At 40.7% G+C, this 16,252-nt stretch overlaps 1 protein-coding gene across 4 annotated transcripts in view; it reads right to left on the bottom strand.

Annotated features, from left to right (window-relative positions):
- SEC24B (SEC24 homolog B, COPII coat complex component) overlaps positions 1–16,252 on the bottom strand; it is a 277,839-nt gene that overhangs the window by 63,915 nt on the left and 197,672 nt on the right. For all 4 annotated transcript variants that reach the window (XM_030190801.1, XM_030190802.1, XM_030190803.1 and 1 more), the window contains one exon: positions 7,154–7,312. In XM_030190801.1, the coding sequence (XP_030046661.1) occupies positions 7,154–7,312 (159 nt within the window). The remainder of the gene's footprint in view (positions 1–7,153; positions 7,313–16,252) is intronic.

Here is a 16,252-nt window from a genome sequence, read left to right as displayed (position 1 = left end):
GGGATGTATATAGTGACATTGTCTGCATAGATGAACGGGTTAAGGCCTTGGTTGGCTAAGGTCATCATCATTAGGTTGAATAGGATCGGCGATAACAGTGACCCCTGTGGTACTCCGCAGTCTGCTTTCCACGGTGATATGTTTGATTTTACTTGATATGTTCTTGTGGTTAGGAAACCCTTTATCCAGCTAAGTATGTTGCCAGCAATCCTGAATTTGTCGAGTAGTCATATTGGAGGAAGAGGATGTTGTGACCTATTGCTATTTTCTGTGTGAATTTGGCTAGGAGAGTGAGTAATACTGTTTCTGTACTGTGTAGTGGGCAAAAACCAGACTGTGATTCGTGTAGTATAGAGAATTTGTTTATGTAGTCTGTTAGTTGTTTAGCTACCATGCTTTCCATAAGTTTGACTGACAACGGGATGGATGCTACTGGTCGATAGTTGGTGATTTCATTTGCTTTTTTCGTGGTGAGTAGAATATTGCCCTTTTCCTTCGGGAAGAGACCTTGCTGAAGCATGTAGTTTAGGTGGGATGTGAGATCTGCTATGAAGCGGTCAGGGGCAGATTTCAGTAGCTAGTTGGGGCAGGTATCTAGTTTGCAGTGGGTGTTGGCAAACCTCCTGAGCGCTCGTGCTACTGTATTGACGGTCAGGAGGGCGAAGTTTAGCCAAGTGCGGTCAACCGGGTGTTCTCCAGTGGTTGGGTCCAGTTCGTTTAAGAAGTTTTCAATGTCAGTGTTGTTTTGGGGTAGCATGTTGCGTAGGTTTACAATTTTTTCGTTGAAATACTTATCAAGTTTGTCTGCTGATGGGATGTCTGTGTTCGGTGCAGTAACCAGATTGGTATCTAGGAGTTTGTTCATGAGTTGATATAATTTCTTCGTGTCTTTGTAATCTGCTCCTATTTTAGTTTTATAGTATGATCTTTTGGTCTGTCTTATTGCATATTTGTATTTTCTTTGTGATTGTTTCCAAAAGTTGAGTGAATGTTCATCTTTTGCTTTTTTCCATGCTCGTTCGAGTTTCCTGGATTGTGTTTTTAGCTTTTTCAGTTCATCGTTGAACCATGGTAGCGAGCTATGAAATTAGGTGCTCCCCTTATCCAATATTGCAGCCTCCAGGCACATACTTCTGATGATTTTGAATGTTCTGCAATTGACCAAATTCTTCCTTCAAGACGTAGGGGACATAGAGACAGGTTACTGTTGCAGAGAGAGCAGCAGTAGATTTTGTAATTGAAGACTCTGGAACCGGTAGGTTTAAATTCCAATATTACTTGGGGTTGTTTTTTTCTGGCCAATGATGGACTGCAACATCTGTAAGAAAAAACGTTATCTTTAATGTCACCAAAGACGCACAGTATAAGAGGTAGGGCAGGTGTTCATTTTCTACCCACTTTGGTGGATAGTTAGCAGCAATACAGTAAGTTTCAGTACTCCTTGAATTAGTTTGATATTGCAAATATCTACACTTCACATTGCTGATTTTTTGAAGGTGACAGCTGGTTATGATCCCCTGAAGAAGCCTCGGTGAAATTGGTGTGTGTGTGTGTGTGTGTGTGTGTGTGTGTGTGTGTATATATATATATAAATATATATATAAAAGTTAAAAAGACAAGGCTGTTAGATGTATAAAGAAGATTTTTGATGTAAATGATTTTGACCAGCATATAATAAAGGTCGTAAACGCTGGCAGGAAGGGGTTTTTTGGGACCAGTGATCGAATTGACACTACAAGCAATTATTTGAAATCACATGGTTACAAGTGGTAAAGAATTCTTTGCACTATCAGAAGTCCTTTTTCCTCCTGCAATGCAGTTGGTTAATGGAAATATGGCAGTGTGTATCTTCTTCCATGTTTAGAGTTTCAGTTTTTGAGTGATCATCAGTGGAAGTTTTTGACATTTTTTTTGTTAAGTGATCTTATATCCAAATTACGGCATCTAACCGGTGGAAGAGTAGCCTAATGGTTAGTGCAGCGGACTTTGATCCTGGGGAACTGGGTTTGATTCCTACTGCAGCTCCTTGTGACTGTGGGCAAGTCACTTAACCCTCCATTGCCCCATGTACAAAATAAGTACCTGTATATATGTAAACCGCTTTGAATGTAGTTGCAAAATACCACAGAAAGGCGGTATATCAAGTCCCATTTCCCTTCCCTAACTCTTGGCATACTGGCTTCAGTTTTTCCATCTGCTTCAGTTACTGATTTATTGAACAGCACTTCTGATTTGTCAACTATGACATCTTCAAACCTAGATACAGATTGGAACAATCTTCTGATGAACTTCAAATCATCTATTAAACTTGAGCTGAATAGTGCAGCACTGGTAGAGTACTGCACATTAGAACACATTCCTAGAGGTTTACAGATCTTAAAAGTTCCAGAAATTTTAAAATAATGATTTTGTTTCTAATTGGAATATGATCCTGAACAAGAGCTTTTTAGATTTAATGTTACTGATCATGGAACAATCAATTCTAGAGAAGGAGAAACAATTACTAGACCAGGAGCTTACCAAATGGAAAGAAAATGTTTCAGCCCAAGTTTTTGGACAGCGACATTTCATTGAAGGAAATGTTAGAAACATTCCGGGATACCATACGAAAATCCAAATTGGAGAAGTTGGCTCATACCACTAATAAAGTATATCCTTGGATGGTAAAAAAAAAAAAAATGATGGGACTAAAGACAATGATAACATCACAACAGTACCCAAGGCTGGGTTCAGTGGATTTCATTTTTCAGATAGCTCTTCCAGTAGTAGCAATTCTGGAGAGGATTTTTTTTTTTGAGATTCGTCGACAGAGATAAGGCAGGGACAGCAGACAATGAGGGACCTATGGTCAACCCAGATCTCGCCCCAGACCAGATCCCAAAGATGAAGACGTCTAATGTTGTTAATTTGTACTCTTATGGGTTATCATCTGCTGAAACCTCTCTTTTGGAGAAAGCTCTGTCATCTGTCCTGGTGATCCCTTTTGATGAGGTACAATTTTGCGTCGATTTAGAAAGACTCATATGGACTCTACAACTCAGGATCTATTTTGATGAGAAAGATTGTTCCCATGATTGTGCCAGAGTTATCCCTACTTCAAATTGGATGCCAACAATTAACACAGATCCGGTAGTTAACATTTTCAAGGAATTAGTCCTTAGATATGTGTCAACATTTTATTTATTGCATTTGTATCCCACATTATCCCACCTCTTTGCAGGCTCAATGTGGCTTACAATACATCATGGATAGTGGAAATTAGAAGAGAGTAGACATTAGTGTTACAGAAGAATTTTGGGTTACATGGTGATGGAATACATGATAGTAATAAAACAGAAGGCATTGATTTACAATTCTGGATATGTGTAAGAGTTTCACGTTTTGGTCTTTGTGGTATATCTTGTCAAAGAGATGGGTCTTTAGTAATTTACGGAAGTTGGTCAGTTCATAGATCGCTTTCAGGTTGCTTGGCAATGTGTTCCAGAACCTTTAGATTGTAAGCTCCTTTGAGCAGGGACTGTCCTTCTATGTTAAATTGTACAGCGCTGCGTAACCCTAGTAGCGCTTTAGAAATGTCAAGTAGTAGTAACTGCGTGCTTATTAATGAAGATCAGACACATTTTCCTGATAATTTAACTAAACCTGAAAGAGCAGCGTTGAAATCTCTACGGTGTAATGATGCATTGGTTATGAAACAGGCTGATGAGGGGTGTTATAGTTCTTCAGGATGGACATCTCTATACAGATGAGATTATCTCCCAGTTAGTCGATAGTTCCAAATTGACCAGTGTTCCAGTAGTTGGTTTATAACAGAAGATTCAATTTTTAACTCAACAGGCAGTAGATGAGGGTTTTTTGGCAGTCTGTGAATTAAAGTTTTTGAATATTCCACAGCCTACAATCCCTGTGTTATACGTTTACCTAAAATCCACAAACAGTTGGAAAGCCCCCCCCCCCCCCCCCCCCCCACAGATCCATTATATCTTCAAAAGGATTATTACTGCAGCCTCTGTCCTCTTTTGTGGATGTTTTTTTGAAACCTTTAGTTTGTGACAGCTTCTCCTACATAAAAGATACCATGCATTTTCTAAGAATTTTAGCAGAGATCCCATACCAGCCTCATCGGAAATATCTCATGGCAACACTGGATATCAAATCTTTATATACGATACCACCTCAGGATGAAGCTCTTGCGGTTGTTGGAATCCAGACCTAGACCACATGATGTGCCTTCAGAGTTTCTACAAGAATTGGTGAAATTGGCTTTATATGAAAATCATGTTTTATTTATAGATACATTATATCTTCAAACATCGGGTGTGGCTATGGAAGTAAACTTTTGTCCCCACTATCGCCAATTTATATATGTTTGATTTTTGAACAGACCTGGTTAATACCTTAACAATTAAGGGACAAGATAATATTGTGGCGACGTTATATCGATGGCGCATTCGTTCTATGCAATGACACAGAGGAGACATTCTCACAATTTGTCGTTTGGCTTAATACTTGCCATTCAATTCACAAATACTTCTTCAAGGGAGAAGATCCAATTTTTGGATGTAGAAGTAATGCAATCCTGGGATGGATTCCAGTCAAATGTTTTTGTGAAGCCAATGGATAAGAACACTATATTAGAATACCGCAGCTGTCATCCAAAAAGACTTACCTTTTTCATAGTATCTTCGATTTTGACGTATTTGTCAACATACTTCTGATTTCAAGAAATATTCAAGAAGATTTTCTCAAAACTTGGCTAACCAAAATTATCCAGCCAAGGTTTAAAAAACTGCCTATAAGAGAGCTAAATATAATATTCGAGAACCGTTATTTCAAAGAAACAGAGAGGACAGAAACAGAGATAGTGCATAACACCTTTGTGGTTAGATATATGACTGGAGGAGAAGTGGCTACCATTATCAATAAAAACTGGGATAACCCTAATTACCTTCTCCATGCTCGCCCAGTCTCTTTATCCAGTCAGGTGAGTCAAAATCTTTTGTTTAGGCCACTTTGGCTGTTATGGAAGGAGTTGTTTGCCTTGTGGAATCAGGAGATTCATAGTAGCATCTTGCTCCCTCCGTATGGGGTAATGCACAGTTTCTACTGGGAATGGAAACTGCGGCTTTCCGACGGTGGGAAGACTGGGGCATTGTTTTGTTGGAACATCTGGTGAAGGAGGACGGTGCCTTTCTCATCCTCCGGGACTTGCGGCAGCAGTGTACTATGGGCCAGGGAGATGTTTTTGCATATTTTTAGCTGTCCCACTATGTGTTCTCTTTGCCCTGGGCCAGTTTGACTCTGCAATTTGAGGCCTCGCTGTAAGAGTTTGTTTAATGCACAAACAATTTAGTTTTTAAATTATAGTGTATGTCATTCTGTCCAATAGCGATTGTTGATTTGTTTCAAAAGCTGCAAGTTATTTTACCGAGTTGACATCCTTTAGAAGGTATTTTTGAACTCCTTTCTGTATGTACAATATCAACATTTAACGTTTTATAATGTCATTATAATATTTATCATTTATTTTATTTTTAAGTTTACAATATTTGGCCAAAGGTTCATAATTCAACTGACATATTAAAAAGCAGATCACTGATTTAGACAACCTGTCCATAGACAATTAAGGAAATATCTAAGGGTACCTTCTTGAAGTACCTGTTTATGGAGTGATACAAAGGCATTATAACATCCTTATTTTTGTTTTCCATTCCTTTTCTAATAATACCTAACATTCTATTTGCTTTCTTAGCCGCAGCAGCACACTGAGCAGAAGATTTCAACGTATCATCAACGATGACACCTAGATCCCTTTCTTGGTCTGTGACTCCTAACGTGGTACCAGCTGCTCTATAAAGCAGTCCTTGAATTCATCAAGGAATTTTATCTCCCTAGCATGCCCTGATGTTACATTTACCCAGCCAATATCTCAGTAATTGAAATTACCCATTATTATTGTGTTGCCCAGTGTGTTTGCGTCCCTAATTTCCTTTAACATTTCTGCATCCGTCTGTTCATCCTGGCCAGGCGGACAGTAAGCAAAACGTTTTTTGAAAGTGGTTAAATTATTTTTGTTTAATTTTTTTTTAAGATGGTGGCACTTGTTCTATTTTCCCTGTTCATCACTAGTAATCATGATTCAAAGTTGCCAATACTGCTGTATGGGGAGAAGAGATGGAACAGCTATGACAGAATCCACTCCCCAACCAGAGAATACAGTCACTGATTACTCCTATGCCCACCCCTCACACTCCTATATACCCCAGCAGCGAAAGCAGAAGTGCCTTGCTTGTGATCTCTGCAGCTGCTTATCTATTTAAAATATTTATAAGCCGCAAAATCCACAGTTCTTGGCTTGTAGCTTTCTGTTTAGAGAGGTGGTAAAACTGTATAGCTCACAAAGCAACAGCAATTTTCCCGCACTTAAGAGGCGCCCCTTCATCTCCTAGTAGCACAATCTACCCACTCACGTTTCCTCTTTTCTAATATTCATTGCTCCTCAACCTGCTCCTTTATCTGATGCTGCTGTTTGCCAACTGCCCTCTGCCCACACCTCCTTCCCAATACCACTGTCGTCTGCCTTCCTTGTTCTCTGCAAGCTCTTCTAGTTCACTTGGCATTTTGTCCCATACCTCTTCTGTTCCCTTCTTCTTGCCTTCTCTCCAAATCTGGCTGCCACTCTCTGCCTCCTCTCCTCCCTGTTACTGATTTCACTGAAGCTGGTGTGGAGGAAAAGAGTGAAAAAAGAAACAAAACTGAAGGGAGAAAGGAAGAAAGAAGAAGGGTTTCTTTTTCTTTTGAGCAGGAAGGTTATTAATGAAGAATATAAGAAGAGGATGAAAAAGAAAAACAGGAAAGAAATACAGAAAATAGGAAATGTCAAATCTTTAGGGGGAAAAAAAGGGAGTCAACACAAAAATGATATAAAGTAGATGTTTTAACTAAAGAGAAAATAAAACAGCTTATATAAAAAGTTAACCCCCCCCCCCCCCAAAAAAAAACAAAAAAACAAACAAAACCTGCTACAAGGATTCTTCTGTAGCAGTTAGTACACAATTTCTGCTGTAAAAAGTTCCCTAGATAAGGATAAGAGATAATACAGAATGCATATTAGTGTACAAAATCCCACCATGCTTCAGTGGAAGAACAATACCTTTAGTACATCTTATTCTCATGACAGCTTCAAATCCAATCTTCCTTGTGAAGTAGCGTTTCAGATCTTTTTGTAATTTGTCTGCTTCAGCAGGGTTGTGAATATGATGGAATGATGGATAATAATAGATACAGCCAGCAGAGTACTTGGACATGCAGGCTAGTAAAATTAAAAGAAACAATATTAAATTACTTTTTACAATCTGTTAATAGCAGAATGCTGAGCTTCCTTAACAAGCTCTTGATCTATGAGAAAATGATTTATTTCCTAAATAAGCACCATGAGGTAAGCACCATGGAGTAAGTGTAGTAAAATTCTATATATTCTGAACACAGAAAAGCTTGAATTTGCACCGAGGTGGCAAACAACTGCAGCATGACCAGAAGTATTTTTGCTTTTGTCAAACAAGCAAACAGTGATGCAACTTATTAAAGAGAAATGATAACAGATCCATGCAGCACAGAGTCCATGAGCTAATCAGCCTTACCATTAAAACACAGGCTGCAAGAAAGGGGAGACTCACAAACCGCACCTGGTGAGCAGTTAGTACAGATCCTTCCAAATACTATTTTGAAATGGTTGAAATATTTGTTGTCCAACATTGTATTACTCTTAGATCACCACCTTGCCTGTGTTATAAAATATTGCCACTTGGCACATACTAGCAGTTTTTCAATGACAAAGACAACTATTTAGATACTGAAATATAGCATAAAAATTAATGTCTTAGGTTAATGCCATTTGCAGAACAGATCATAATGTAATTACATTCCAAGCCTAAAGTGATATTCTACAAACTGTGGATTTGTTAATTGAATAAAACAAATTTTTGGGGGACATAACCCATGAAAACTGAACAGCAAATCATATCAAAGGTCATTCTGTTACACTTTGCTCTACTACTATTCTTTCCCTTCTTTATTATCTTTGGCTGTTAAAAAAAAAAAAAGAAAAAAGAAAAAAGAAAAAAAAAAAAGCTCCCTGGCTGGCTGTGCCACTCCTGGGGAGGCTCTTGCTCACTACTAACCCTATCATTCTCCACACCCTTAAGCTTTGGCGTGGGGCTCGTGGCCACCTTCTACCAGATCAAACTTATTTTTCTGCAAAACGCATTCGCTATGCAGAGAGGTTTACCCTGGGTCTGGCAGATCGTACTTATGTAATATGAGAGGGCAGAAGTTTCTGTACTTTACGACAAGTATGAGACAAGGAGGAGCTGGTGGGTTTTCCAGACTTGGTGAAAGAATTTGGGCTAGGCCTCAAAGACTCTTTCCATTACTGGCAATTAGAGGTTTTCATTTGACATCGTGCTAAGGGGGAATTGCTGCTTTCGATCACTCCCCTTGAACAAACTATGAATGGTAGTAGTGGCAGGGGATGTATATCTCAATTTTATGGGGCCCTGTTGGCTCAGATACCAACCCCCCCTTGAAGTATGTTTGCCAATGGGAGAATGCCCTAGGAGTGCCTTATATGCTGATCGGGAATGGGAGGTGATCTATAAAAACCTTTTACAAATATCCATTTCTAGTAGTCTAGATGAGAACAGTTATAAATTGTTGTATCAATGGCATCTCATCCCACTGTGCTTGAAAGCTATGTATGGGAGTGGTTCTGTGTTGGTGAAGCTGTGGGGACCAAGGTACTTTTTGTCACATTTGGTGGTATTGTCCCAAAGCACAGCAATATTGGGGAGTAGTCAATTGGGTGTCTGAGATCTTGGGAATTTGGCGTCCTAAATGATTCCCAGCTGTCTACTTAATTTTGGGCCCATGGAACTGCAGGTGTGGAGCTGTCATTTGGCCCATCGGATCTGTGCGGCAGGCCACCTAGTGCTGACGTGTGCATGGAAGCAGCAGGAGGTTACAACCTTCCTCCAGGTCCAACCTGAGGTGAATTTTGTGTATTTGTTGTCTAAACTCACAACCATTTGCAGGTGCAGACTGCCTCGGTTCCGTAAGGTTTGGGAAGTTTATATAAGCTGGCTTAAGAGACTGACTGTGCCTGCTTGAGCAAACTGGGGTCCATCATTGCTTTGTATTGCCCCACCCTACACTGATTCCAGTCTCTTATGGTTTGCTTCCTATGACAGGTGGCAACAGGGGGAGGGGGGGATTTTGTGTTGTAGGAGTTTTGGTAGGTATTAGCATTGTGAGTCATGTACTAAAGAGTGACAGTATGTTTTTAGCTATTAGATCTGGGGGGGGGGGGGGGGGAGTCGTTTTGTTCTTATTGTTATCCTTTTTCTTTGTTGTAAACTTGTTAAAACTAAATAAAAATATAAAATTTAAAAAATGCTGGAAAAGGGACATGTGTAGTCAAATGCACATAACCAATATAGTTTGTGTTAGATCTTTCAGAATTATGAAAGTTTATTTAGACTTCAAAAATATTCTGAAGTAGACAATATGAAGTAGCAGCAAATAGGGTCTGCCTTTTCAGGGATTACTGCATAAGCCTAAAAAATCAATAGGGCTCCAAGATGCCAGCATTATCAATTTCCAAATTCTTCTGATAACAGTGTTAGAAGGAAAAAATATTTCTTACCTGTTAATTTTCTTTCCTTTAGTCCCAACAGATCAGTTCAGAACTTGTGAGTTATGTCCATGAAGCACCAGAAGATGGTTTACCCCCTGAAGAGTGTTGGTCAAGGGAAGTCCCCCACTCAGGAATACCCAACAGGCATGCTAACCTTTTGGCTGTCCACAGATCTCCAGCCAACACCTCAAATTGTGTCCACACCTGTTTCCAAAATTTCTGTACCACTGGACCCATTTTTCCCCACTGATAGCTCACCCTCAGCTGCTCAGAAGGAGAGATCTGATTCAACACCTTATAGATCTTGGAGAGCAATCTACTTCTGGCCTTGGATTTAAACACCACCACTTCCATGGATGTGGGTGTTCTATTTAGATCTCTTTTTGCCTGTGGGCTTAGTAAGAAATCTCTGCTCTGAAAGTATTGATAAAAAGATATTCACCTCCCCAAGATGTCCTACAGTTGACCTAGGGACAGGATCGTATCCTGAACAAAAACGTCCCTGCAACAGACTAATCCAGTGTCCTCCATCTGCACTCTCAGTCCAGTAAAGTATTGCATGGACCAAGGCTGATTGTCCTTCAAAAGACTGAGAGGGAAGATGAACCCCTGCACTCCATATTTTATACACATCCCCGTCCACATCTTCCACAGCGGGGTCATAAAGACATGTGGACTGACCACTGTTGTTGATTTTAAAACCTGTGATTACCCTGGTCCTCCCATCTGAAATACAGAGAAGGGGATCAAATGAGCTTTTTCTATCATCACCCCTTGTACTTGGGGGTCTTCCTCATTGTGATCCCTTATTGCTTTTAATATAGCTGCTTGATAATATGACTTCAAATTTGGAACCCCTACCCCCACTTCTTCCATCAGGAGAATTAATGCTTTCCATTTCACTCTCAGTTTCCCCACCTCCCAAACGAACCATCTCCACATTGGGTGGGGACAGTAATAGACAGCTGCACAAACAGAAACAAACAATTTGGAAGAATCATCATGCGAAGGGGTGCCACCCAATCCCATCAGGTCAGTTTTAGTGAATTCCATCTCTCTAGATCTTGTTGAATTTAGCCTGCAAGTTTGTCGTAGTTTAGACAGAAGAGATCCGCAGTTCTGTTGGAGAGGACAATGCCCAAAAACCTGAAACCCTTATATGCTACCTTAAAGGGAAAGTCCTCAAAATCTGAGAGGCAGACTAATGTCAGCAAAGTTTCTGTTTTATCTATATTAGTTTTAAAACCCGATATAGCTCCAAACCAAGTTAGTTCATGGAGCAAAGTGGCAAAGAGTGTTAAGGCCTTGCCAAAAAACAATAGTGTGTCATCCGCACACAATAAGATTTTGTGGCTAATGTTCTGGATTTTTATATGGGCAATACCACTATTTCTTGCCTCCTTTGTCTCTGAGATTCTCTCACCCTGGCAGCGTGTTGCAACAGTATCCCCCTCACGTATACTTTGCCCACATCCCACAGTGTCCCCAGTCTAACCTCACCTGTGCCATTCAATTTAAAACATTCTGCCCATTTTTGCTTCATCAGTTCTTGAGTTGTATGTTTTCTCATGAGGGCCACATTGGCCCTCCATTGTTTCCCAGGAGTCTGCGAGTGGTCGTACACCACTGTATGGATAGTAAGTCTCTCCACCTTCCCACCTGGCATCTGTCCACGCACCAGTAGTCCAACTTAGAATATGGCATGTGCCTACCTGAATAGCAAGTATATTGATGCTACACGGGATTATACACCCTCCATACATCTTCCAGGGCATTGTTCTGTAATTACCTCTTGAGGAGTGCACTTTCTCTAATCTCTTCACTAGCGTGGGTGTGTGTTCTATCCTGCTTACCTAATGCAATATTCATATCTCCCCCTATTATTAGTTCTCCTCTCTTCGGACCTCTAATCTTAGTGATAAGTTTCGGAAAGAATGAGGACTTTGGGCCATACACATTCAGCAGTGTGAATTCCCATCTATTTATCCTTCCCGATACCCAGACATGCCTGTCCAGTTCATCTCTCCCAGAAGCATATTCAATAAATGGCACATTTTTATGAATAAGTATAACCATCCCCTTAGATCTAGACCCTCCTGAAGAAAAATAAGTCTTCAACCATGGTCCCCCTCTTAAGTTTCAACATTTCCTTAGAGTCCAGTTTTACCTCCTGAAGTAGCACAATGTCAGCATGGAGATCTTTTAACTGGTTGAGAATACGTTGGCGTTTTATTGGGTTGTCCACCCCACCACATTCCAGGTAGTTAACTTAAGTTCCTCGTCTGTCATCAAAAAATCTTTCCCTCACCCACAAATACTGAGCTCTCCCACTCCCCACCTGAACATACCCCAGACCTCAAGAACCACCCCTCCCATCTCTCTGCCCCCTCCACCTGCTCCCTTCCCTCCCCCACCCTCTGATAGTACAGACTATTCCCCATTACATAAGTAATGCCATACTGGGAAAAGACCAAGGGTCCATCGAGCCCAGCATCTTGTCCACGACAGCGGCCAATCCAGGCCAAGGGCACCTGGCAAGCTTCCCAAACGTACAAACATTCTATACATGTTATTCCTGGGATTTTGGATTTTTCCAAGTCCATTTAGTAGCGGTTTATGGACTTGTCCTTTAGGAAACCGTCCAACCCCCTTTTAAACTCTGCTAAGCTAACCGCCTTCACCACATTTTCCGGCAATGAATTCCAGAGTTTAATTACATGTTGGGTGAAGAAAATTTTTCTCCGATTTGTTTTAAATTTACTACACTGTAGTTTAATCGCATGCCCCCTAATCCTAGTATTTTTGGAAAGCGTGAACAGACGCTTCACATCCACCTGTTCCACTCCACTCATTATTTTATATACCTCTATCATGTCTCCCCTCAGCCGTCTCTTCTCCAAGCTGAATAGCCCTAGCCTCCTTAGTCTTTCTTCATAGGGAAGTCATCCCATCCCCGCTATCATTTTAGTCGCCCTTCACTGCACCTTTTCCAATTCTACTATATCTTTCTTGAGATGCGGCGACCAGAATTGAACACAATACTCAAGGTGCGGTCGCACCATGGAGCGATACAACGGCATTATAACATCCTCACACCTGTTTTCCATACCTTTCCTAATAATACCCAACATTCTATTCGCTTTCCTAGCCGCAGCAGCACACTGAGCAGAAGGTTTCAGTGTGTTATCGACGATGACACCCAGATCCCTTTCTTGGTCCGTAACTCCTAACGTGGAACCTTGCATGACGTAGCTATTCGGGTTCTTTTTTCCCACATGCATCACCTTGCACTTGCTCACATTAAACGTCATCTGCCATTTAGCCGCCCAGTCTCCCAGTCTCGTAAGGTCCTCTTGTAATTTTTCACAATCCTGTCGCGAGTTAACGACTTTGAATAACTTTGTGTCATCAGCAAATTTAATTACCTCGCTAGTTACTCCCATCTCTAAATCATTTATAAATATATTAAAAAGCAGCGGTCCTAGCACAGACCCCTGAGGAACCCATTAACTACCCTTCTCCATTCTTCCCACCCTTCCCTGCCAACCCGCTCCTCCCCATCCCCACAAGTCACATCCACTATCAGTGGACCACACAACATAAATCATTTAATTGCTGCCGCATATCATTAATTGCACCTTTAGCCCCTCCGGTTTCACTGTCAATTTTTACTAGTTTATATCTTCAGACACATTAGTAAAGTAGCTCTCCGTTGGTTTATGTCTCAGGTGTCGGCAAACTCTCCAGTCTTGCCCTCTAGCCAGTAATGCTTGCTTCTTGACTCTACAACCAGGCCTTTAATGGAAGAAGTAACTAAACTTGTCTCACACACATAAGGAGTGACACGAGCTGCACATACTGCAGCAGGACATGTTTATCCACTCTACCCTAGCTGAGATAATATTTAAACATCTCTCTGACCCCATGTGCACCTTTTTTTTATATTAGTCACCTTATTTTCTAACTCCTCTTACTCTGTTACTTATCTATATGTTAACCATCTCTCTGACCTCATGAGCAACTTTCTTTAGTCACCTTACTTTCTAACTCCTTGTACTCTTACCTATCTATATGTTCCATCTTTGCTTATACCCTACACTGTCAATTAAAATGTTATATTACGTATTGCGTTGGCATTGTAAGTAGTTTACTATGCCATACTTTGTGTTGCTATTTGAATGTTTTTACTGCTGTAATTGTCTATTGCTCATGTTTGATTTATTCTTATTGTACACCACCTTGAGTGAATTCTTTCAAAAAGGTGGTAAATAAATCCTAATAAATAAATTTTAAAAAATTATAGTTACAAAGTTCCTTTCTTCTCCTCATTATTATTATTATATTTGTACCCCGCGCTTTCCCACTCATGGCAGGCTCAATGCGGCATACATGGGGCAATGGCGGGTTAAGTGACTTGATTTGATTACTTTATTTTTTGTGTATTAGATTGTAAGCTCTTTGAGCAGGGACTGTCTTTCTTCTATGTTTGTGCAGCGCTGCGTATGCCTTGTAGCGCTATAGAAATGCTAAATAGTAGTAGTAGTAGTAGTAGTCACAAGGAGCTGCCTGTGCTGGGAATTGAACTCAGTTCCTCAGTTCCCCAGGACTAAAGTCCACCACCCTAACCACTAGGCCACTCCTCCACTCCACTCATCACGTCTGCGCTAAGATCTGGAAAGATCTTTAAAGGCCAATTCTCATATTCGCATAATTTTTGTTTCCTAGCCGTATGCAAAATATATTCCACCTCTTGGTATCGCAAAAGTTTAACAATCAAGGCCCGGGGAGGGGTGGGGGGGAGAGGAGATTTATATTAGGATTTTGACGGAGCTCCCAATATGCCCGCTTAACCTTGAATGCCGGCTGGGATGGGGAGTTAGGAAAACAGACGCCCAAAACATTCCGAATAAATTCTATTGGGTTAGGACCCTCCATACTTTCTGGAATACCATAAATACGCAGTTTTGATCTTTGCCTGTTCTCCATGTCCTCAATTTTTTCCATTCGTGCTTGCATGTTTGGTAGTTGATGCCACTATTTCAATGCCTTTTTCTTGTTCTCTCTCAACGTAGTGCAAGTGCCCCTCCTACATATCCACGTTATCTGACAATTCTGCAAAGCGAAGTTCCAGTTTCGAAACAACCATTTCTGCAATTTCAGACTTTGCAGCATGCAACTCCTGAAGAACCAGTGTAAGTGCGTCATCAGAATCCAGTAGTCGGGTGCGTGGATGCAAGAATTCTCCCTGAACTAGCACTTCCGGTCAGCTGCGTGGGACTGCCAGCTCCCTGCTTAGCGGCCTTTTGCAAATACAGTTCTGTAATGGTAGGAGTATATTTGCCTTTGAGAATCCTGAGCATTTTAAAGTTTTCAGCAGTCATTAGCCCTGCTCCGACACCTTTACCATAAAATCAAAGAGCGCAGCAGCATTTGTTTTGTGGGGATAAGGTAGGGGAAACTTCGTTACACGTGTCTGCCTAGCATGGTGTCTCCACCGGAAGTCAAGGTTGAAGCTATTCAAGATGACTGCAGAACTGACCAATTGAAGCAGGAATAATCATAGGCTTGTGAAACCGAAGGGTGAGAATTTAAGCTGAAGTGAAACAATTCATCATCTAAAGCAGTAGTTACTGAAGTCTACTTATCAGAAGGCACAGACAAGGCCCACTCAGGCCAAGGGTCTGACCAGACTGATTCTATGTCAACCCGTGGAGGGTCAGCAACCTTTTTCTTTTGTGGTATAGAAGCCTTTCTTAAACTCTGCAAAGACTGCACTGTTATTGCTAACTATACTGGACGCAACAACAAAAGAAAACCCAGTGTGAAAATAGAAAGGGCGGGCTTCTGGACGATCTGCTGGGACTAAAGGAAAGAAAATGATCATGTAAGACATAATTTTTCCTTCCTTAGCATCTAACAGATCAGTCCAGAACTTGTGGGATGCAGCAAAGCAATTCAAAATAGGGTGTGAGTTTATGGCTGTAAGTGAGCTAGCTTACCTCCAGCTATAGGGAAGATATAGGTGTTACAGAAACGAGATAAAAAATGATAATGAAATACTGCATATCTTGAGAAGATACAATGCAATAGACACCAAGTTTTCGAGGCACAGTAGACACTCTGGTCAAAGTACATCAGCCACATAAAGGCTAAACTGTGTCTAAGACTGAAAACTGAAGGATATCAGAGACTAGCAAGTTGAATCTCAACCAATTCTGTGAGACTGAAGTATAGCTTCTACTAAGAGGCTGAAGTTCATCTTACAGTGTGAGATAGGAGGATATATGATTTTGCAAGTTTGAAAAAACAGTGACATTAAGAACAGCTAACACTGAGAAACTGAAGCACAAGAGAGATTAAGTAGCTAAAGCTCTTTAGATATTGTGACTCAATCCCAGGAGATACTATGAAGCTGCAGATATTGCTTGTAACATGAAGATGAAACACAGTAAATACTGTGAAACGCAATCTAAAACCACATAAACTCTGACAGGTGGACCATAGCTGGTATTGAGTATTAAAGCATAGCTGGACACACAGCACTGAACAACAGAAACTTAG

This window comes from Microcaecilia unicolor, chromosome 2, assembly GCF_901765095.1.
Source record: "Microcaecilia unicolor chromosome 2, aMicUni1.1, whole genome shotgun sequence".
Classification (NCBI taxonomy): Eukaryota; Metazoa; Chordata; class Amphibia; order Gymnophiona; family Siphonopidae; genus Microcaecilia; species Microcaecilia unicolor.
The sequence above is the reverse complement of the archived record's forward strand: the minus strand, read 5'-3'. Positions and strand labels throughout refer to the sequence as shown.